The sequence below is a fragment of the Dromiciops gliroides genome, chromosome 3, assembly GCF_019393635.1.
Source record: "Dromiciops gliroides isolate mDroGli1 chromosome 3, mDroGli1.pri, whole genome shotgun sequence".
In the NCBI taxonomy this organism is placed as follows: domain Eukaryota; kingdom Metazoa; phylum Chordata; class Mammalia; order Microbiotheria; family Microbiotheriidae; genus Dromiciops; species Dromiciops gliroides.
Genome location: NC_057863.1, coordinates 520,430,937 through 520,455,878, shown reverse-complemented (window position 1 = coordinate 520,455,878; position 24,942 = coordinate 520,430,937). Strand labels below are relative to the sequence as shown.

The window sequence follows — 24,942 nt, the reverse complement described above, 5'->3', positions numbered from 1 at the left end:
CTTAACCCCCATTGCCTGGCCAAAAAAAAAAAAAAAAAAGTGGAGGTATGTCTCAGGAGGTAATGGCACTCTCCTCACCCTGAGTGTTAAAATAAAGTCAGGAAGGGGCATCTAGGTGGCATAGCACCAGCCCTGGATTCAGGAGAACCCAAGTTCAAATCTGGCCTTAGACACTTGACATGTACTGGCTGTGTGACCTTTGTCAAGTCACTTTACCCTTGTTGCCCTGCCAAAAATAAATAAATAAAAATTAAAATAAAGACAGGATAACCACTTCTCAGGAATCCTGTAAAGGAGATTATTATTCAGGTAGAAACTGGACTAGTTGACCGCTGACTTTCCTTTAAAGAGGCTTATCCCAATATCTGGGCCACTTGGTGGTGAATTCTTCAGCTATTTTTGAAATAAATAAAAATACAAAATGACACTTAGCCTTATATGGCCCTCTTCCTCTTCCATAGGGAAAGTGTCAGAGAGGTAAGAAAGAGAAGAAAAGGTACAAAAACATTTCACAGATTTTAGATAATTAAAAAATTTCAAACCTGGCTATAAGTACTCTTAATGTGATAGGGAGCTAGGTAGTGTAGTAGAGTGCTTGACCCAAAGGCAAGAAGAATCATCTTCCTGAGTTCAAATCCAGAATCAGACACTAGTTGTGTGACCCTGAACAAGTCATTTAACCCTGTTTGCCTCAGTTTCTTCTTTTGTAAAAATGAGATGGAGAAGAAAAAGCAAACCACTCTAGTATCTTTGCCAAAACCCAGAAATGTGGACATGAAGAGTTGGAGATAGCCAAAACAACAACAGTAACAATTCTTAATGTGAGCTCCTTGCCCGATCACTTTTAGAACTGAATCATATCTATTTCAATATACCTGCTATAAACAAAACCAGAAGACAAAAGGAAATTACAGTTAAATGAAAACCTAACTCATAAGTTCTCCTTGAAGAAGCAAAAAATATATTTTCTATCAATTAATTAATCAGTTAGCATTTATTAGTGAGCAACTAGATGACACAGTGAATAGAGTACCAGGTCTAGAAGCAGGAAGATTCACCTTCTTAAGTTCTAATCTGGTTCCAGACAGTTACTAGCTATATGACTCTGTTTGCCTTAGTTTCCTCTTCTGTAAAATGAGCTGGAGAAGGAAATGGCTAACCACTTCAGTATCTTTGCCAAGAAAACCCTAAACGGGGTCACAAAAAAGAGTCAGACATGACTGAAAATGGCCATAGACCTTCTCAAAGGAATTATAATAATTCAGATAATTAAGGTTCATCTTGATGGAGATTGGGATTCTAAGAGGCAGAGGTAAAGAGCTGGTTTTTATCAGGCATCCAAAGGCAACAGAAAATATTGCTTCTGGGCAGCCAGGTGGTGCAGTGGATAAAGCACCAGCCCTGGATTCAGGAGGACCCAAGTTCAAATCCAGCCTCAGACACTTGACACTTACTAGTTGTATGATCCTGGGCAAGTCGCTTAACCACCACTGCCCCCCCCGCCCCCCCCCCCAATGCTTCATGGAATGTGTGCTCATTTCATTTTTTTTTTTTTTAGTGAGGCAATTGGGGTTAAGTGACTTGCCCAGGGTCACACAGCTAGTAAGTGTTAAGTGTCTGAGGCCGGATTTGAACTCAGGTACTCCTGACTCCAGGGCCGGTGCTCTATCCACTGCGCCATCTAGCTGCCCCATGCTCATTTCATTTTGCAGTGCTTATGATTAATGTTTGCAAAATGACCATCAGGAAAATTATCTCAGCTTATGCATCACCATCTGTTACAAAAGATGAAGACCTTGCGGAATTCTATGGAGAGTTTGAGAATACTATACAAATTCTATTAATATAATTCTATTAATATAAAACACAGTACTCTGTAAAGGTATGAATAGATGAGTATGATGAAAAATGTTGGGAAATATAGAACAGAAGTAAGAACTGAAAATAGTCCCAACCTGCAGATCATCTAGGTCACATCGATCATGCAGATCATACATAAATCTACGTATGATAAATGTTCTTTGAAAAAGGAATGGGAAGGTGCTAAATATGGCAAGCACAAAATGGCATTACAAAAGATGAAAATGATTATATGTTTATTGAAAAGGATGACTCATTATTGGTGGGGCAGTCACTCCTGAATCAGCTGTCTGATTCATAAAAAGTAAAATGAATAAAAATGAGGAAAATAGTCTGCAATTAAAACAATTCTAATTCGATCTATTAAAACAAGTTACTGATGCTGGAAAAAAATGGGGCGGGTCACTGGGAAGAATTGACATTGACACTAATTACAATAAATTGTTACCAAAATAGCCTAAAAATTATCTGGTTAGTTAATACATGGTCTACTTGCCAAGCAGAAAAATATGGCAGCCAAGGATATGACCAGTTTAAAATGCAAATTTATTTGTAAAATCTTAAAGAGAATGAATAATATTATCTCAAAAAAACCCATTTAGAAACAATGTGTGGAAAATTCAGTTTGAGGAAATTTTATCAAGAAATCCAACTAAGCAAAGTTACCATAAAAAAATACATACACACATATACAAAAATACATCCATACATGGATAGAGTTGGAAGGAAGACAATAACTGAATAGAAGATGCAAAGGATCTCCAATTGTTTTAAATTTTGCACCATCAGGGCAAGTGAAGCAAAAACAGCCAGACTTTTAATGTTTCATCCCTGGATATACACAAAGAAGAAGTAGGAATGACATTAAATAGAACAAAGATGGAGAAAGCAGCTACATTAGATGAAGCAGATATACAAGATATCCATGCAAGAAATAACATAAATGTGAGCACACTGGAGGACTGATTCATAAGGTATCTGAAAGGAAGGGAAAGTGAAGGAGGGGAGTTTGGGAAGCAGATGAAGAGAGAAGAAACCCCACACTTTATTAATTCAAAAAGAAAAAAAGGTGATTAAGAGATCCTCAACAACTACTAACCTATATACCTACTTGCCTGAAAATAATCTATATACACATACCCTAAGGAAAGCATTGGTGAGCATTAGCATGAGACAGGTAGGCTTTTACACACAAGATTCTACAGTAGACTATATTGTTAATATCATACACTATAGAGAACACACAATTTCACTGTTCTTATTGTTAGTTGATGATAAAACAAGTTTTTATTTGATAGAGCAAATCACCACTTTAAAGGCTTTTAAGTATTTACTATTCATCAGGAGTTGTGTTAGTTCACTGGCCTTAAGGAGCTTACACTGTACTGAAAGAGTCATCAGCAAGGTATCATGCATACATCAAACTTTTTCAAGATTCCTTCAAGGGGCAGCTTGATAGAGCACCAGTCCTGGAGTCAGGAGTACCTGAGTTCAAATCCTGCCTCAGACACTTAACACTTACTAGCTGTGTGACACTGGGCAAGTCACTTAACCCCAATTGCCTCACTAAAAAAAAAAAAAAAATTCCTTCAAAAGATAGAATAACAGGGAGCAGCTAGGTGCCGCAGTGGATAAGGCACCTGCCCTGGATTCAGGAGGACCTGAGTTCAAATCCAACCTCAGACACTTGACATTTACTTGCTATGTGACTGTGGGCAAGTCACTTAACCCACACTGCCCCCACCAAAAAAAGAAAACAAAACATATAATAACAGAGATAACTTTGTCAACAAAAATTAATATCATGTGAGGTACAAAACAACAGGGAGATGTATGTTTGCCTAATAAGATCAAGTGTATCATAAAAGAGAACTGGCACACAATCTAAGCTGAAATATTACTATAAAAATAAGTTCTTCTTGATCTTTCTGTTGGCAGATGATATTATACTGGTTGTAACAAGGTCTAGAAATCTTCAAAATCTCTTGGACATAATCTATATCTACTTGGAAGAAGTTAGATTGGTTATCTATGCAGAAAAACATATGAGTGAAGAATGTCTATTGACATGAAGTTATATGGACAAACCACAAAGCTCATCCATTCAGTGTATATACCTTGGACAGACAATGCAAGGAAATATCCTCCATATCAATGATTCATTTGAAAGTTTGAGTTTCAAATTGTGGTATATGACTGTGATGGAATACTACTGAGCTATAAGAAATGACAAGATGATCTCATAAAAATCTGGAAAGACTTACATGAACTGATACTGAGTAAAGTGAGCAAAACCAAGAGAACACTGTACACAGTAACACAATATTGTACGGCTGATCAACTATATGAAAGACTTAGCTACTCTGATCAAGATAATGAACCAAGACAATTCCAAAGTGCCCATGATGCTATCCACCTCTAGAGAGAGAATTGATAGACAATGAATGCAGATTGAAGCATACTTTTTTTTACTTTATTTTTTTTCACGTTCTTTTTGTCTGTTTTCTTTCTTTCTTTCTTTTTCTTTTTCTTTTTTTGCTGGGCAATGGGGGTTAAGTGACTTGCCCAGAGTCACACAGCTACAAGGTGTCAAGTGTTTGAGGCCGGATTTGAACTCAGGTACTCTTGAATCCAGGGCCAGTGCTTTATCCACTATGCCACCTAGCTGCCCCTGTTTTCTTTCACAACATAACTAATATGGAAATGTTTTACATGACTTCATGTATATAACTGATATAAGATTGCTTGCTTTCTCAAGGAGGGGATGGGATGAATGTTAATTTATTTACATGGAGTTGGGAAATATTTAGTTAAATAAATTTTTAAAATATATTGGGAAAGAAAGAGTTTGAGCCTGGGGAGGAGGGGCAAGGAGAGGAAGTGACAACCCTAAATTCCATGTCTATAAACATTTTAAAGTATGTAGTTTCATGTGAGAGTTTGACTTCACTTATAATTGTTTTTGTTTCTACTTAAGGATAAATTTTAATTATCTTTTCTTTTTTATTCAAAACTTAAAACTGTATTTTAAACCCTTCTAATATACTTTCTTGGGGGGAAAAAAACAAAACAAAACTTCCAAAACATTCGTGGTTAAGCCTCAAGTGTACCTAAGGTGGAAGTCACTTTTAAATGACAAACATCACCATGAAATGCCAATATTAGTACATGAGGATTTTTCCAATCATCAATCATCATCATCACCACCACCACCACCACCACCATCATCATCAATCATGATGTCCAAAGTCATGGGATAATATAGATAGATAGATAGATAGATAGATAGATAGATAGATAGATAGATAGATAGATAGATCGATAGATCGATAGATCGATCGATCGATCATAGATTTAGATATAGCTAGGACATTAGATACTTTCTAGTCCAATCCTTTCATTTAATACATGGAGAATTGAGGCCCAAGGAGACAAAGTGAGTTGTACGAGGTCACACAGGTATAAGTAGAAGAGTCAGAATTTGAACCCAGGTTCTCTGATTCAAAAGTAAGATCTCTTTCTACTGTATTATGCTGTATCACTAAAATCCTTCTGTCCTTTTCTAGGAATCCTTCTCAGACCAATTCATCCTTTGATTCTTTTTCCCCTTTGTACTCCTACAACACTGTAATATTCATTTTGGCACATCATAACCAGGGTATTTTAAAAATTTAGCTATGTGATATGAATATCTAGTTGTATGCTGGCTGATTGTTAAATTTTCATTGTGAAAATTTACATCGTGAATTCGTTGTTTAAGTATGCAAGAAAGTGATAGACAAAATATTAATAATGCAGATTAAACTTATTTGTGTGGATTTATTTCCCCTGCCCATGTCCGGAACTGGTTGTTAAACATTTATCAGCAAAACCCTGTGCAAATCATATCTAATAATGAGATTATGAGCAATTTCTGGGCAGTAAATATTATACTATTTTTATTTGCCACAAAAGCACTAACGTAGTAATTAATAAATATTTGTTGAATTGAATGAACATTATCAATGTCTGAGACTTTCAAAGAGCTAACAGTTCTTTTTTGTTTCCCTGCAATAAGAGTGGACGAGAGAAGGTGACCTAGGATGTCACAATTAGTCAGAAGCTTTCTAGACTGAATCAGGACTCCAAGTTCCAATCCATCTACTCATGAGGTCATGTTGTTTCAACTTTTCAACAAGAAAAAATAAATTGATGAAAGAAGGGGGAAAAAAGAAAAACACATCACACTTATTTTTTTGGTTTGTGTTACAAAAAAACAAAACTGTCTTTGGGGAGATGAAAGAGCCAAGTTTCAGGACAGACAACAAAGTAGTATCTCTCTGAAACACATATGTCTCAGAAGAAAAAAAGTCAAGAATAATAAGGTTCTAAGTGGCTCCTGAAACAATACATTGACTGTTATTTAGCAGAAATTTTTTTTTCTCATATTGTATGAATCAAAGCTTATGGTATACACTAAGCAAAGAAGAATGGACTTTCAAAAACACTCTATCCATTCTTCAATGTCTAAAAATTCTTATTATTAGCACCTGTAACAATGCAGATATTCTTGGTCATCTTTGGAAGTGGAAGGATACATACATTAAATTCCTTCAAATAATGCAAACAATTAAATGGAGTTGTAAATTACATTTGAGCCCTATATGGCTACAGAGGACCAGAAGCGTTTAATGTCAGAAAGACCAGAGTTAAAATCTGGCAAAGTAGACACTTCCTAGCTGAGTGACCTTGGGTAAGTCACTTTACCTCTGTATGCCTCAGTTTCTTCAACTATAAAATGAGGCTGATAATACCATCTGTTTTCCAAGATTATTGTGAAGATCAAAGAAGATAGTATTTGTAAAGCACTTTGGCACACATTAGGCACCATATAAATGTCAACTATTATTATTATTACAACAGTAGAACACAACATGGCTCAATAACTTGCAGAAAAAAGAAGGGAATGCAGATTGGCAACAAAATGCAGCAGTAAAAAAAATTGGTAATAAGCAAATCATCTAAAAACTCTAGTTGACATGCAACAACAGATGGCAGTACCTACCACTAGCAAGGTAAGTTTCTATAGTGTCCACATACATGTTTCATACATGTGCAGTTGCTTCTCCAACAAACCAGGCAGGAATGGTATTATATCCTGTAATCTCTGGGGTTAAAGGACTTTCATCATGCTTGTTGAACTGAGTAAAATGAGCAGAACTATGAGAACAATTTATATAATGACAACAACAATGTAAAGAAAACCTTTAAAAGACTTAGGCGCTCTTTCATCAATACAAAGACAAGCTGTAACTACAAAAGACTAAGACAAAACATACTACCTACTTAAGAGAGGGGATGCAGCAGAAATATATGCTAATGAAAATCTATACGTATCCCTGGAGAAAACCAATGTATGGATTAGTTTTGTTTGACTATGCTTGTTTAAGTAAGATACTGTCCCCTTTTTTAAGTGTAGAGTTTGATGATTGAAACAGGAAGAAAATGAAATTTTGTGCAAATTAAAAGAATAGAATCAATTTGAAAAGTACATAAAGTATCATCCCTTTCATATGTAAAGAATCTGGTTGATTAAATTGGCAGGAAAAGAACTTCTGTGCATGGAAAAATGGATAAAATCTGTGTGAAAAGAAACAGGTTTGGGGATAAAATGTGAGGACACATGAATAATTAAGAGGACTAGAAAGAAAACTATTCCTAGGAGGAATGGACTGAGAAGATGTTAAAGGACAGAAAAATGATGGAGGTAACAGAACATTGTAGTCACATCCAATCAAGAAACATTTATTAAGGACCTTCACTTATTAAACCAAGTACTTAGGACTATCAGCTCATCTCATCTGCATATAAACTGCTTTTAGTTTGAGAGGTAAAAACTCACAATGTGATAAACAACTATTAAATAAGGACTGTTGATTTCCTATCTTACAAAAAGGTGGATTTATGAGCTTTGCCTCCAAAGGGAATGATGAATCATTAACTATCAGCAAGCTCTAATCTGAGCCAGTTGGTTCCAAGGAGGGAACTCAGCAGAAGAGTTAAACTGACAACAGGAACAGTTAAGAAGTTAACATTAGATGAGTGTGAAGATACTAGAAGAAACAGGAAGTCTTTAAACTGCAGTACTTGGAATCCGCTAATCCAAAGAGTTGGCTGAGAAAAATGTTGGGATCCTGTTGATTGGGAGTTAACTAGGTGGTGCAGTAGATAGAGTGCTATGCCTGAAGTCAGGAAAACTGATCTTCTGGAGTTCAAATCTGGACTCAGACACTTACTAGCTATGTGACCTTAGGCAAGTCACTTAACCCTGTTTGCCTTAGTTTCCTTATCTGTAAAATGAGCTAGACAATGAAAATGGCAAACCACTCCAGTATCTCTGCCAAGAAAACCCCAAAATGGGGTCATGAAAAGTCAGCTACAACTGAAACAACTGAACAAGATCTTTGCTTTCTACTGTGATCTTAGACTACAAAACAGAAGAGAGAAAGATAATCTATATGTTTTTCCTATATAAGTAGGTCTGAAGCAAATTTATGAAGTAATACCATGTTAAGAGAAAAGGGAGCAGAGTTTGTTTGCATTGCCCAGAGAGACAACTTTAGTCTTTTTCCATAACAAGATGTTGAGAACTGATTAGATTACAAAGAAATCCTATTGAACAGATACTTGGCTGCTCTTGTCTGTATTTCCTAGAGAGCCAAGCTGAAGTGTTGTAGTTCTGCAGCTTAAGGGAATTACTTGCCAATTCATTAATGTACTTTCTCAGTGTCCTATAAAGGTGATTTTGAGATAAAAGAATGTGTTACTGTTTTATCAATTTAAGAGTAGAAGAAAGCACATTTGACCTACAAAACAGAGAGAACCAGAAAAATAGGTAGCAGAAAGGCAGCTTCTTGTAGTGCAGATTATTCCTGAAGGGACCAAGGATATCAAGGCTTATAGTCCAAAACTGTGAGTTACCCCAAGGACATGGATTTTCCTTACTCATCTGACTCTGTGCTAGATTTCTATAAGTGTATATGCTCTCCCTCATGGACACTACATGCATTGTTGGGAATGAGACACAGACTTGTGGATTAAATGTGATTTATTGATTATTCCTTTGCTTGCCTTATATCTGAACAAAAATGTAATAATTATTCTTGTTTTTACCTTATAGTTAACCCAAAGCTTTATATTTAATAGCCAAAAGACATTTTGTGGCTAATTCTGTGTAAATGGGAAACACATAAGTGGGGAGATTGATTCTACACTGAATACCAGGAGTTTATTTCCCCCTGCCACAGGTTACCCCTAGGATGCTGAGTCACAGCCATGAAGTTCCAGTCTCTGGGGGACCCCAGACTGGCTACTGAGAAGGCAGGGTGGGTTAAGCTAGTCAGCCTAGAGGAGAATAGTGGCCACACCCCATAGAGAGGCCTTTGTAATCATTGGTCCTTAATTCTTGAAGGGGACCATGACATTGGTGTGATGACATGACTTGCAGTGAACTGGACTTAAGTGAGGGAGGGCTGTGCAAGGTCACCAATCTCACTCTTTCCTCCAGAGCCATCTGGGTCCAGTAGCAAGATATATACCAGGGCTGGAGATGGCCCCAGATGTTTAAGGCAATTGGAGTTAAGTGATTTGCCCAGGGTCACACAGCTAGTAAGTGTCTAAGGTGAAATATGAACTCAGGTTCTCTTGGCTCCAGGGCCAGTATTCTATCCACTGCGCCACTTATTTGTCCCAAAGGAGGCTCAGGGTTCTTTTGTTGTTGTTATGGGGGGGGGGGAGATTGGGGTAAAGTGATGGTAATGTCAAAAACAAAAAGAAGAATGTTTTTGAGTGTTTATAAAAACACAGAAATGAAGAGGAGGTTCTATCAGCAATGCTGATAAACTAGACAGTTTTAAAACTAAGATGTTGATTATTAGTAACAGATTCACAGTTTTATATACAATATTCCCTTATGGGTTTCTTTGCATATAGAAATGCTCATGTTAACTAGAATTTGCCAAGTAATCAAAACTAATCATTACTTTAAAAAAAAGTACTGGCTAAACTGAACAGGACAACCGTACAAATTCAAAGGACTTTGCAGTCTCCTCAGTTTAAAACTCCTTGAATGGAAGGTTTGATTTATGCCACTAAATGGACATTGAAAAATCCAATTCATATGGACCTTGTAAACGCAATGAAAAGGCACACAAACAAGTGAGGGTTAATGGGGCAGAGAAAACAGATAGTTTTTGCTGGCTCCCTTACACAATAACGAATAACTGTGGCTGAAAACCTCCTCTCCTTGGAAATGAATACATTTAAATCTCAGAGCTTTGAAGGTGGTAAGAACACTTATCTAGTCTATCTCCTTTATTTGAGAAGGGGAAGAAAGTGAAGCCTAGAAAGGGGAAATAATTTGCCCAAGGTCATGAAGATATTAGGGAGCAGAACTGGAACTTCAAATCCAGTGCTTTGCTGGGGCAGGATAAGATCACAATTAAGAAGTCAGTGGCACACCCACAGCAAAGTAGGCTGCTGCTTTGTTAGATGTAGTCTGGCTCTAATGTAGCTATTGTCTTATTATTGGGTTCACAAAGCAAAGACAGGAAGAAACACCATAGGAAGTCCTTATTTTTGGCAGTCTTGTATTTCCCTGTTCTCCTAATAAAGATCTATGCTCCACTTCCTTCTTCCTTTATTTGTTCTTTTGATGGTTTCTGTTGATGTCCACATGGGTAAAGAAGTCAGGATATGGTATATAAGGAGTCAGGATTTCATCTTCCAGGGACAACAACTTTCTTTAGGACCAATCCCTCAGAATATTTTGCATGATGAAAACAAGGATGACTCGTCCTGAAATAGGCCGAGGAAAATCATATGTAGAGAAAAGTTGGAAAATTTTCGAGAAAGAGAAAAGAGACTTGTATCTACATACTTTACTGTGCCAATATTAAAAGAGGCACTAAGAATTTAACTGATACAAATTTAATATAAATTTAGAAAAGGGAGGGGGAGATAGTCTTTTTTGAAAGAAGGTTATTGTGTGAGCAAATCATTTCATTTTGGGAAAGAACCAACTTGCTTTGCTCTTTATTACTCTAGCTGTGCCTCATGGATACACCAGGGCCACAGAGAAGGTAAGTTTGTTATAGGGCACCAGGCCTCTTCTGGTTATAGGTCAGACTCCATCACAGTTCTCAAAATACTTCTTTTTAATATAGGGGATTAGCCCTCACTTCCTCCTATTGGTTTTAAGTGTTACTTCAACTAGCCCTTTCTCCTCTCCTACCCAGTTTAGACACTTAAGAATGGAGAGAGAGGGGGCGGCTAGATAACACAGTGGATAAAGCACCGGCCCTGGATTCAGGAGGACCTGAGTTCAAATTTGGCCTCGGACACTTGACACTTACTAGCTGTGTGACCCTGGGCAAGTCACTTAACCCCCATTGCCCCGCAAAAAAAAAAAAAAAAAAGAATGGAGAGAGAAGGACAGAATAGTCAGGTTGTTGTGTTCCTGGGAATTCATTCTCTCTATCCTAGTTGTCCATTATCTTCATCATAGGAGGGGGAAGAACAAAGGAGTGGTGCACACAAGAAGTTCTAACCACTATATTCCTCGAGTTTAGCATCCATTATTAGGAATTCTTTTCCAGAGTGGGGATCTAAGACAAAAAAAATTCAAAAAGCCATTAGTGAAAAGTAAAACTTATTTTCTTTCAGCTTGTCTGTCTTCCCTTTGAGAATCTCAAGGCTTGGCCTGGCCTTTTATGGAAGCACAAAAAAGTAAAAAAAAAGGAAATTGAACAACACAAAAGTTATTAAATTTAGTGGAACTATAAGGGCAGAAATTTTTTTCTTAAAAATTGCTTCACAATTACATATAACTGACAAAGCATGTCCTTGTTCATTCAGCCTCTCAATAATTAAGAAATTCAGAGTGTCTGGATAAGGGACATGCATCCTTTCCTTGTTCTTCCTGTACATCTTCAATTTGGTGAAATAAAGCAATGCCTACTTGTCTTTGCAATTCATCATTTTCATTACTGACTTATCATTTAAGGTCAAAAATTCCTGCTCAAATCATCCATGTTATATAACACTGAAAATAAATGTGTGTCCAACTAGCCTTTGAATTGGGTTCTCTTCTCTAAATATGCTCTCCCTTAGTGACCTTTTCTACTCCCAAGGGTTTAATTTTCATCTCTAAGCATGATTTTCAAATCCTTATATCCAATCCTACATTCTCTCTTGAACTTCACCAATACCCCTTTCACCTAGATTTCCTAAAGGGTTCTCAAAGTAATGTCCAAAGCAGAACTCATTATATTTCCCCCCATTTCATTCTTTGTTGAAATTTCCTTGTTCCTTTTGGGGGCATCACTATCTTTCCAGTGGTGCAAACTTAAATCATCTCTCTGTACTTGCCCACATTCAATCAGCTATCAAGTCTTCTGAATTATTCCCAGACAATTATTCCCATGCCAACACCTCTGACATCTGTCCTGTTCTCTCCATTCAATCACAATCTACTCTAGGTTTTGGCCCTCATGACTGAGCTAATACTACAAACTCCCAGGAAGCCTCTATGTTTCCAGTCTCTCCCTTTTCTAATTCTATCTTCTACAAAGCTAACAAAATAATATTCTTAAAACATCAAGTGGACCTTGTCACCTCTTTCCTTCCCTAAAAAAAAATGTCAAAGGCCTCTCGATTGCTTCTAGGGTAAAATACAAATGTGCTCAGATTTAAAGAGCTTCCCAATCTGCTCCCTCCCCACCTACCTTTCCAGTCTTACTCCCTTCTAGTGAAACTAAACTGCTACCTATTCCCTTTATATATCATTCCATCTCCCATCTCTTCTAGCCCCCATGTCCAATGCAATCTCTCCTCACCTCTGCGTTGTAGAATCCAAGCTTTCCATTAAGGCATAGCAAATGTCTCAGGTGAATACACAAGGGCTTCCTTGAATCCGCCCCTCTGTGAACTGTGAATCATTCTCTTTCTCTCTCCTCCCCGCCCAAAGCCTGCGTAGCACAGTAACTTAGACATGGTAGACATTTGGTTCATTTAATTTTATTCAAATATGAAGCTCTCCCATCCACTTCCCAATGTAAAAGAAATAAACAAGATAAAATAAATGTATAACAAATAAGCATAGCTAAGAAAAACAAATTCCCATATGATCTATGTCCAAAAATGTATCTCTCATTTTGCCTCTTGAGTCCATTACTTCTCTAGGTCATTATCAGTCCTCCATACTCATTTTTGACCTTTGCACTGATCAGAGATCTTGTCTTTTGGAGTTGTTTGTCTTTATAATGTTGTGTTATTAGATAGTTTTATTTCTTTCACTCTGCATGAGTTCCCATAAGTTTTCTCATTACCCTCATATACCAAAATTTGTTCAAGTACCAGCTGGGTGACACAGAGGATAGAATGTTGGACCTGGAGACAGTACATCCAATTTCAAATCCAGCCTCAGACACTTACTAGCTGTGTGACCTTGACAAGTGACTCAACTTCTGTTTCCTCATTAGTAAAGTGAGGATCATAATAACACCTACCTCCCAGGGTTGTTGTAAGGATCAAATGAGATAATAATTGGAAAGCACATAGCACAGTACCTGGCACATAATAAACACTACATAAATGTTAGTTATTATTACTATTATTACTCAACTACTCCCCAACTGATGGTACTGTCTTAGTTTCCAATTCTTTGCCACTAAAAAAAAAATGTTGCTATATTTTTGTGCATAAGGGTCCTTCACATCTCATGTTATTCCTCATCATAGCTTTTCTGTGCTTTGATAAATGCTATCAAGATCTCAGTTCCTGTTCAGGCTTAATTAAAAAAATGCAAAAACAAATAACATTCCATGATATCTTCATGTGTTTATAAAATAATATATGTTTCTGTAACTGTAAAACACAATATAAATGTAAACTATTAATATCATCATCATTATTAATATAAACTTAATGTGATGCTATATGCTAAAAGATCTATAAAATATTCCTAGTTATTAGGACATCACACAAGATTTTATTGGAAAGAAATGATACTATAACTTTATAAACTCATCTATAAAACTTGCATGCTTCTCCCATGGAGTAGGAATGCATGATGTTAATAGCAGACATTATCCTCATATTTCAGTGGCCTGTTTTGCTGCTTTTCAAGTTTCTAGCTAGGTTGCAGATGGGAGGAGGCCTTCAGAAAAGTGAGCCATCACCATATTAAGAAGCAGACTTTGCAGGATAAAAAAATGTGATAGCTATAAATCCACTATATGTATGTGTGTGTTTGTGTGTGTTTGTGTGTGCATACACAATGTGTGTGTGTCTCTCTCTCTATATATATATACAGAGACATATACACTGATATATGTGTGTATATGTATATACAATATATAAGTATATATACAACACATATAAATATATATCACATATACACACATATATCAGTTATTTATAACTGTCTATCTTATTTTGTAACTATGGCAATTGCCAAGGTCTAAATTGTATTTCCTTACTCTTATTGAAACATCATTTGAAAGTGTAGTAGTGAAAGGATTATAATTGCTAAGATTTATAGCTAGGGTTACTGAAAGGTTTTCTTTATGCCAAATCACTTTTAGTATGATCAAAATTGTAGGGAAATTAATGCTACAGATATTAAAGGATGACTGTTGTAGCACACCAAACAAATTAAATCTCTTACCATTGTAGATACAAACAAAACCTTGAACATAGGAGTTATTTTTATTTTTCTTTACCTGTTCAATATATATGCTACTGCCCCCAAACACACTGTGTGACTCATTTATTCTAATTAAGTCACAGAATTTCTAGCTGGAGGAAATCTTTCATGTAAAACAAAACCCACCATCTCTAAGTTATACCAAATATGTGTAGTGTTCCTGCTTCTCTGGGGCAAACATCTAGACTTGATTGAAATCCCTTACTGCAATTAAGATACATGAAAAAAAATTATGCTATTAAAGACTTACTTTCTTCCTTCTTGCTAATAATGGCAGGCAGAGTATAAATCTGAAAAATAAAGTATTTAAATCAATGATTATTTTTCTTAAAAAAAATCTAAATTATCAACCAATGGATTAAATAAGTACATTGGTTAACAAGTATGACATCAATTCAATATCACATACTGCTTATTCATTACATTAATGGTCATTCAACAACTATAATCTCTACACTCCTACCTTTAAGTATCATTCTAAGTTCATAGGACATTATTGCTGGAGCTAGCAAAGATCTCAGATGTCACCAAATCCAACCCTCTTGTTTAACAGCTTAGGAAAACTGGGTTCAGAGGTCAATTACCTTACAGAAGGTCACACAAGAAGAGGATTCAAAAGTTAGAGCCTTTTCCATCTGACTATGGTACCAGTCTTCTTTGAACCACTGGATGGCACATCTTCCCACTTAAGCTTCACCTGTCTCTCATTCCTCAACTCCAAAACTTAGTTCACAAAATTCACTTTCTAGTTCAGGAATCTTAGAAGATGAATCCCTCCTCACTCCCCATTCCTCTGTCTGGCATCTCCTTAGGAACTGCAGGCTCAAGATATACAAAAATAATTTGTAATTTTTTTCTTTTGCACCATTTTTTAATCTTACTCCCCATCACGTGGTCAGTGATCTAGAAACACTGGCCTCCTTGCTGTTCTTCAAACATGACACTCTGTCTCCTGACTCCCTGTATTTTTTTCTGGCTATCTATCCCCCTTGCCTCATGCCTGCAATGTTCTCTCTCCTCACTTCCATCTCCTGGTTTCTCAAAGTCTCTGGCTTCCATCAAGTCTCAATTAAAATCACTCCTTCTAAAAGAAACCTGTCCTAGCCCTCAGTTAATGCTGAAACTATCTCCTATTTATCCTCTATGTGTGTATGTATATTGATGTGTGTGTAGCTTATTTGTACATGGTTGCTCCCTCAATAGACTGTGAGCTCCTTAGGGGCAAGAACTATTCTTGCCTTTCTTTGAATTTCCAAACCTTACAATCTGGCTTCCAGTAGGCACTTAAAAAGTTACTGTTGACTACAGCACACCTTTCCTGTGAGTATTCAGTAAATAACCATGATGTATTCCTTTCTCATCATTTAAATATAGGCTTTCCACAAATGTTTCACTAGAAAAATGTCTACTTACACAGGTTGCTTTGTTATCATATCAAAAAGAATGTTCCTTTTTCATTAAATTGGATGAACTTAAACAATTACTCTGGCCACCATTTTAATAGAAACCAGAAGGCAAGTTTGGAGAAATGTATTAAAATGATGCCTGACTATCCCTGAGAAGCTGAAGCTACTATTCTGATTTGGTAAGACAGCGAGAGATTAGAAGCTCTTTAGGAACACAAGGGAAAAATATTAAGGGGCATGCTTTGTTTTATTGTTTTTACTTTCTATTTTAATAGTTCTAATCCACTTGGAAGCATATGGAATATTTTAAGTATTTTATTGTTACTCAATCTTATAATATAGAAATTATAAAATGCAAAGTCTCTTACCGGTTCTTTTCCATCCATTGCTTCAAGCCACAGTTTTCTATTTGCTTCTGAGAAAGCTTGCAATGTAATGATTCCATGTCTATTAAAAGAAGAATTGTCTGTTCAATTTACATTTACATTTATATAAGACAAAAGATTTAAAATTCTTAAATGCCTAGGTAGGTAAATCTAAAACACCCCTGCTTGGCTATTTTTGTGAAAGGCAACATTGTATAAATTTACTGGAGTTGTTGAATTAACATTATGGTATACTATAGTATGAGAAATCAACTTGAATGCAGACTCCTCCACATTTTAGCTATAGCTACTATCATCATGTGTGGTCATACATATCTCATATGTATGGTCATATATGGGCAAGTCATACAACCTCTTTGAGCCCTCATTTGAAACTCTTATTCATTTATAAAATTCAAGGGTTTTTACTGGAGAAACTCTACGGTCCCTTCCTACCCTAAATCTACAATCTTATGAAATTCAGTTGAACAGAAACACTCTGAATTCTAAGAGCTATCTGTTCATTACTAAAACAAGTCATTCAGTATTTTAAGATAGAGTGCTGTCTGGAAGGACTAGCTCAGTAGTTATCAAAATATTTTTCATAAGATGTCACTAATTACCTTGGAAAAAAACCCAACAAATATTGGCTTTTCTTTTCTTTTTTAATTGTGGGAGAAGATAGGGGAGGGAGGCAATGAATGCTTATTAACGGAAAAGAAAATACAAGTTTAAAAAAGAGAAAGACGATAAAATTATACTTCACCTGTGTTTTGTCTATACATTCCAGACATTGTCCTAATAGTAATCTGATTTTGGGCCTTGAAAAATAAGCATAGCAACTCTACAATCTAAAAGACTGAAAACTTTTTATGAAGAGATAATCACAGTACTGAAGCGACCTTAGAGTTCACTTAATCCAATACTTAATTTCATAGACAAAGCAGTGGAGATGTAGAGAAGTTAAATGCTCAAGGTCACCCTCAAGAGTAGAAGTGCTGGTAATAGAAACTGGGTCTCCTGAACTTAGTCTACTACAGTACAGGGCTTTTAAAAATGTACCACAATGAGGTCTCTGGTGATGATATTAAGCTATAATGATATAAAATCAATACAAAATGTGCATATTGTAAACATATTGATTATCTACTCAGGAGATTGAACTAGGTAATTTGTTCCCCTTGTTTTGCTCTACTGCTGCTCACCCTTGGTAATCCATCAGAAGGGAGCAAGCAGTGAATCACAAATATAACATTTCTGCACTACATATCCTATGTGTGAGGAAAAGATATTCACTGAAAGAGAAGGGTCAAATTATGTATTTGAAAATAATTTATGTGTTTCAATTATCACTGCTAACCCTTCTAAGTGATAATTCAAAGTTAAATTTGATCAATCCTTCTCTCATGCATACATAAATACAAACATACAGGGAATACAGATATACATACAGGGAAAAAGATTGAGAGGAAGGGTGTCTGGATACAAATTAGTGACACTGTTTATATGTATGGTTTCTGGAACCATTCTCATTACTCTCTACCTTTGTGGAGAAAAATTTTTTAAATTGCATTCCATCATTATTCATACAACTATACTTTTCCAGTGATTATCTAGCTATTTGCTAACATAACTGAAGAAATTTCCTAATACCTTCACCAAAAGGAAACTAAGGGTAATTAAATAGGGTATAATTCAAATCAAAACTATTTCCAGGACTCTCAAAGAAAGCTAGAGCTAGAGCTATAGATGTTCTACTGCATTAAAATATAAGACTGGGACTTATCAAAATAATTTGCTACTGGCTGAGAAAAAGATTGGTAGATCAGTGGAATAGAATGGGTATGAATTACCCTTAGTAAATTACCTCAGTAATTTAATATATGATAAATGCAAAGATCCAAACTTTGGCAACAAACACTCATTATTTGACAAAAACTGAGGGGAAAATTCAAAAACAGTATGGCAGAAACTAGGTATAGCCCAACATCTCACACCATATATGGAAATAAGTTCAAAATAGGTACATGATTCACACATAAAAGGTGATATCATTAGCAAATTAAGAGAGCATAGAATAGTTTATCTGTCAGATATATATGGAAGGGGGAAAATTTAGGACCAAAGAAGATATAGAGAGCATTACAAAATGTAAAATAGATCATTTTGATTATATAAAATTAAACAGCTTTTGCACAAACAAAACTAATGTAACTAGGATTGCAAGGCAAGCAGAAAACTGGGAAAGAATTTTTGAAACAAATATCTCTCATAAAGGTCTCATTTCTCAAATATATAGAGAACTGAGTCAAATTTATAAAAATACAAGTCATTCCCCAACTGATAAATGGTCAAATGATATGAACAGGCAGTTTTCAAATAAAGAAATCAAAGCTATTCATAGTCATATGAAAAAATGCACTCAATCACTATTGATCAAAGAAATGCGAATTAAAGCAACTTTGAGGTACCACCTCATACCTATGAGAGTGGCAAATATAACAACAAAAAAAAAGGAAAACATTGGATGTTGGAGGGTATGTGGGAAAACTGGGACACTAATCCAATATTGGTGGAGTTGTGAAAAATCCAACCATTCTGGAGAGCAATTTGGAACTATCCCCAAAGGGCTATCAATCTGTGCATATGCTTTGATCCAGCAATAGCACTGCTAGGTTCATATTCCCCCAAAAAAGAAAAATACCTATTTGTACAAAAATATTTCTAGCAGCTCTTTTTGTGGTGGTTAAGAATTGGAAATTAAAGAAATGTCCATCAATTGAGGAATGACTAAACAAACTGTGGTATATTACTGTGATGGAATAATATTGTGCTCTAAGAAATGACAAGCAGGATGATTTCAGAAAGGCCTGGAAAGACTTATATGAACTGATGTCTAGTGAAGTGAGCAGAACCAGGAGAACATTGTGCACAGTGACAGTATCATTGTTTGATGAAGAATTCTGAATGACTGAAGTATTCTCAGCAAGGCAATGATCCAAGACAATCTGAAAGGACTAATGTTGAAGTGTACCATCCTCCTCCACAGAAAGAACTGATGTTGACTGAACACAGACTGGAACATGCTATTTTTTACTTTCTTTCTTTCATTTATTTTTATTTTGTCCAAGTTTTCTTATACAAAGTAATTAAAATGGTAATGGTTTACATAATTGCACATATATAACCTATATCTGATTACTTATTGCCTCAGGGAGGTGAGGGGGAGGGAGGAAAAGATGGATGTAATTTGGAATGCAAAACTCTAAATAAAAATGTTTATTTATCAAAAAAATTTAAATAAGAAAATTTAAAAAACAGGGGAAAACTAGACACAGCTTAAAAAAATATAAGATTGGTATGAAGAATGAGACCACTTTTAGGTACTTGATTCTTATAATCTTCCTATTGCCATTACTATCATTTCCCATTTCCAGAAGTTAAATAGAAGAAAAAGATACACTGATTTCCTAATTTTTGGTACCCTTGACCATTACCTAGAGCAGGCTAAAAATCCTTACATGATCACTTTTTGTCCTTTTAACAGCAGAGATAACAATGGTCATTTGTAAGCTTCTCATCTCACAAAATCCTTCAATATTCACATTCAAAGCAGAGAATCTTCTAATTGCTTAGATGATACTGAAAGAATGTCCAAGATAACTAGTTATTTAGAAATGGTTATAAAAACAATTCTGTCCTGGCCAGCAAAGTTTGAAAAATCTGACTTCTTTCTCATAAAATGTAAGTAAATTTCAAATATCTAATTCCTGCATTTCAAAAAATGCATTTCATTAAAAATCAGGGGTTTTTGCATTGCATTTCATAATATTCCATTCTTTAAAGATTCCAGCTTCTTTTTGATGCAAATTACAAACTCACATTACTGAAAAAGAGGGATTTGGGCTCCACCATAAGCTGAGAGCTGAATCAATTTTCCTAAGGCAAGAACATTTCTTTTTGTCCAGAAAATACCTGCCTCTTATAGATGGAAATTCCAAAACGATGTATGTCAGCCAAACCATAGTTTTACCTGATTTCATGATCTAAAATTTCTGGAATAAAAATCATGAATGCAGAAGAAAAAGGGGGAACAAAAAAACCTTGCCAGATAGCTAAAAGATGGTTAGATAAAATGAAATAATCTCAAATGCATGACTAAGTGAGTCAACACTTTTCTCAAAATTATCGCTAAAAATTGTGACTTCAATACTTAATATTGATAACTTTCATGTTGTCTGCATATTAATACAGTTTTAGCCAATATAAATCCAATAGGAGTTCATGTCTCTCCCTCAAAAAGCAATTTTTCTTAGTAAGTTAGCATTGGGAAAGTGACCTGAAATGAACCTGAGCACAGTTAAGAAGAATGGGATGCCTTTTTGTCACAATTATTATCATAAAGAACATTAATACAATATGGAGAGCTAGCCTGGCATACAGTTGGGAAGTAGAGCAGTCACTTTTAGACAGAAACTTAATCTCTTAGGACACCCAGGTAACTTTTGAAGAGTCTAAGCTGCAGAAAGTTCCTCTAGCATAGTAGCAGATTCCTTCGGAGTTAATTCCCTTACATCACTGAAATTACAGGTCCTGACGAAAAGCAATACATATTAAGTCTCTACTGGGAACCAAGCACCATGGAGAAACTGGGAGATATAAGAGCTTAGGTGAAACTGTCTTACTATCCAGGAAACTTAAAATCTGGGAAAGGGGAGAATAACTATACATCAATCCCGGGGGCAGCCAGGTGGCACAGTGGATAAAACACCAGCCCTGGATTCAGGAGGACCAGAATTTAAATCCGGCTTCAGACACTTGACACTTACTAGCTGTGTGACCCTGTGCAAGTCACTTAACCCCTATTATCCCACAAAAAAAAAGAAAGAAAAGAAAGAAAAAGATTATACATCAATACAAAAGGTTAAATAACCAATAGAAAATATATTAAGTTCATTAGAGAAGTGGTGTCAAACTCATAAAGAAACAGGACCACTAAACCATACATAAAGATTCCTATGGGCCACATAGTGATTTTTAGAAAACCATATATTCATATTATCTATGTTTTATTATACTTTGATTTATTTTGTTAAGTATTTTCCACACATTTTAACCTGAATTGAACTGCTGTCAGGAGTGTTATAGACCATATGTGGCTCATGAAGTACGTGTTTGTCCCCTCTGCATTAGAGTCACAAAGTAAAGGATGAATGATGTGAGGTCTTGGTACATGGCAGATTCTGGGAAGGCTTCCTGAAAAAGGTAGGTTTTGAACTGAACTGTAAAGAACCATCAGGAGGTCAAAAAATAAAGGGATGGCATTCCTGGCACAAGGCCCAGCCTGAGTGAAGGCATGAGATTTGAAAACATAGTAAATATTGGTAAAAGAAAGAGTTGTTCAATTTGTCTGGAACACAGAATTGATAGGAAAAATATAAAAGTTGGAAAGGTACCAGATTTTGGAGGGCTCTGAATGCTAGATAAAAAGAGTTTGAATTTTACTTAGTAGGCATGAAGGGAACTACTAGTGATCTCAGAAAAGAATAATATAAACACATGCATAAGAAAAATTATCCTAGCATAGAAGAGAGGGAGAAGAAAGGAAGACATGTAAAGAGGCTAATACCACAATCCAAATGAATGGTTATGAGTACTAGTAGATGGGTGGTGTTTGTAGTAAAATAAAGGGAAAAGATAACCCTAAATTTATAAATAAGAGTGAATGGTAGTGTTATATATCTGTTGTAAGGTTTGTTGTTGCTGTTACTGTTGCTGTTGTTGTTTGTCCTTTCTTCTTGAAGAGGCCCATGACATCGGGGTGATGTTAGGATTTGTAAGTTAATTGGATTTAAGTGAGGGAGGGCTGTGCAAAGTCACCAGTCTCACTCTCTCCACCAGAGCCATCTGTGTCCACCAGCAAGATATGGATCAGGACAACTGGAGATAGCCCGTGATGCAGTGGGAGACCTTGGCCTTTTTAAGCTATAGTCTTTCCCAGGTCTTAGTTGTCTGGGACAAAGCCCTTTCCAGTTAGTAACTAACTCCCTACTAAAAGACCACAAGGCAATTATTTCTCAACCTGACATTAATAGAGAAATCTGCAATATTCAAAACATGACAAAGAACTTCACAAGATAACGTTAATCCTGATGACTACTACCTACTTCGGGCAATATAAAACAAATTATAGAAGAATTTCTGAAAGTATTTTGTTAAATACTATGAATTTGGGCAAGAAACTGAAGACTTTTTATATTTTCATCATTATTGTACTAAGAAATGAGAGGTAAATGTGGAATTGAATAGTATTATATAGTATTTGGTTAACAAAATAATATCTCCAAACAATATTTGAATTTCTCAACCAGATCTTAAACTACAGAAATAAACTCTTGGCAGATAACTTGTTAAGAATGTATTTAGGGGGCGGCTAGGTGGCGCAGTGGATAGAGCACCGGCCCTGGAGTCAGGAGTACCTGAGTTCAAATCCGGCCTCAGACACTTAACACTTACTAGCCGTGTGACCCTAGGCAAGTCATTTAACCCCAATTGCCTCACTTAAAAAAAAAAAAAAAAAGAATGTATTTGCCTGGAATCTTGAAAATTCAATAAAAGGACTTTAAACTTAAAAGGATGGGAAAATACAATTATACAGAAACATATACACATATGTACATCTATCAAGTTTCTGGAGAGTTTCTAAAATATAATGCAAAGAATACTAGTAGAGATAGTCTGTAATTCAAAAGGAAAATCTCTAAGAAAACAGCCTTCTAAAAAACTTATGGATTTAGATGCCTTTATACAAATGCCAAAGTATGGGTAACAATGAAGTATATTCATAATGATAAATAGGACAGTCTTATCCAAAAGTTATGAACAATATCTCATTACTCACTGACTCTATCTGAGAAACAACAAATTCTGGGTTTAACACATGTAAATCATGCTCATATCTTTTTCTTCATAGGATTTAGAGAAGATATAAGCTGTTTCAAAAGATTTGGGTGACATTGTGCATATTCCAACATCCTTGTCTCAGGGATGAGGAAACAGAGGCCCAGAGAGGTTATGGGAATTGTCTAAATTTACAGAGGTATGAATGAAAGCTGAAATTTAATTTCAAGTTCTCTCACTTCATATCCAAAGTCCTTTCCACTATAGCAGGCTACCTTCTTACTAGAGGGCAGTAACTAACTAACTGTTATTAGTTTCAGCTGACTGACCATTTAAACTGGATTACTATCCTAAATAACATAGTTAATTCTCATAGAATATGCCAATACAGAGACTGAGAAGATTCAGTGAGGATTTTGTTTGTTTGTTTGTTTTTGTGAAGCAATTGGGGTTAAGTGACTTGCCCAGGGTCACACAACTAGTAAGTGTTAAATGTCTGAGGCCAAATTTGAACTCAGGTCCTCCTGAATCCAGGGTCGGTGCTCTATCCACTATGGTACCTAGCTGCCCCATTCAGTGAGTTTTTAAGGTCACTTTGTCAAAAACACATAGGAAAGGTAACTAAGTGGAGCAGTGGGTAGTGTCAGACCTAGAATCAGGAATAATCATCTTTGTGAGTTCAAATCGAGCCTCAGACTTTCACATCACTTAACCCTGTTTCCCTCAGTATGCTCATCTATAAAATGAGCTGGAGAAGGAAATGGCAAACGACTCCAGTATCTTTGCCAAGAAAACCCCAAATGAGGTCACAAAAAGTAAGATATGATTGAAAAAATGACTAAACAACCATCATTCTTTGTGCTTTCAGTGCTTCATGCTACCAACTGCCACCCCACCAGGACCTTGCCAGAAAAACATTATGTTTTAAGTACTGCTGCTCCCTCCAGTAATCCCCCCTCCGAAGCTGTCCAAACTAAGGATTATGTGAAAGTGAAAAAAAAATACACTTTTCCTCAGAATTTTCTGACATTTGGAGGAAACCTGAAGAAGAATTGAACAAAATGTGGAAGGAGGACAAACTACATGAGGGAAGGGAATAGCTACACCTTTGAAATCATTATCTGTAAAAGTGGATCAAAGCAGAAATTTCTGGTATCATGTGTAAGTAGTCTATAATAGTTCTGGGGGGTTTGTTTTGGCCTGTGATTCCTAACTGCAGGCCCAGCACTCTATCCGCTGTATCACCAAGATACCCGGTGAAGTAGTCATATTTCTACTTGTGTTATTGGTTTCATAACTCTATCATATCTCAAGTGTGCCAATCCAGACATCTATTTGTACATGAAGTTCAATAAAATGTAATGACTACATTTTGAAAATAAGAGTTATGATATATCTTTTGATGCTATCATTGTGTAATAGAAGGCTTCTTAGCCTAGGCTTTTCAACATTAGACGACTGCATGTTCTTTCCCAAAGCAGAACTGCTTACATTATCACTATTTTTTTGTTCTGGAAATTAATTTTCTATGAATGTATCATGTTGTGGCACTGAATTGCTTTTTTTTTTTTTGGGGGGGGGGGTGAGGCAGTTGGGGTTAAGTGACTTGCCCAGGGTCACACAGCTAGTAAGTGTTAAGTGTCTGAGGCTGGATTTGAACTCAGAT

General features: G+C 35.9%; 1 protein-coding gene across 1 annotated transcript in view; it reads right to left on the bottom strand.

Moving 5' to 3' along the window:
* The window catches only part of ARHGAP42 (Rho GTPase activating protein 42), a 401,124-nt gene that overhangs the window by 57,158 nt on the left and 319,024 nt on the right, over window positions 1-24,942 (bottom strand). The window contains exons 11-12 of the mRNA XM_043997378.1: window positions 16,380-16,458; window positions 14,856-14,895 (exon numbers count right to left, since the gene is read on the bottom strand). Of these exons, the coding sequence (XP_043853313.1) occupies window positions 14,856-14,895; window positions 16,380-16,458 (119 nt within the window). The remainder of the gene's footprint in view (window positions 1-14,855; window positions 14,896-16,379; window positions 16,459-24,942) is intronic.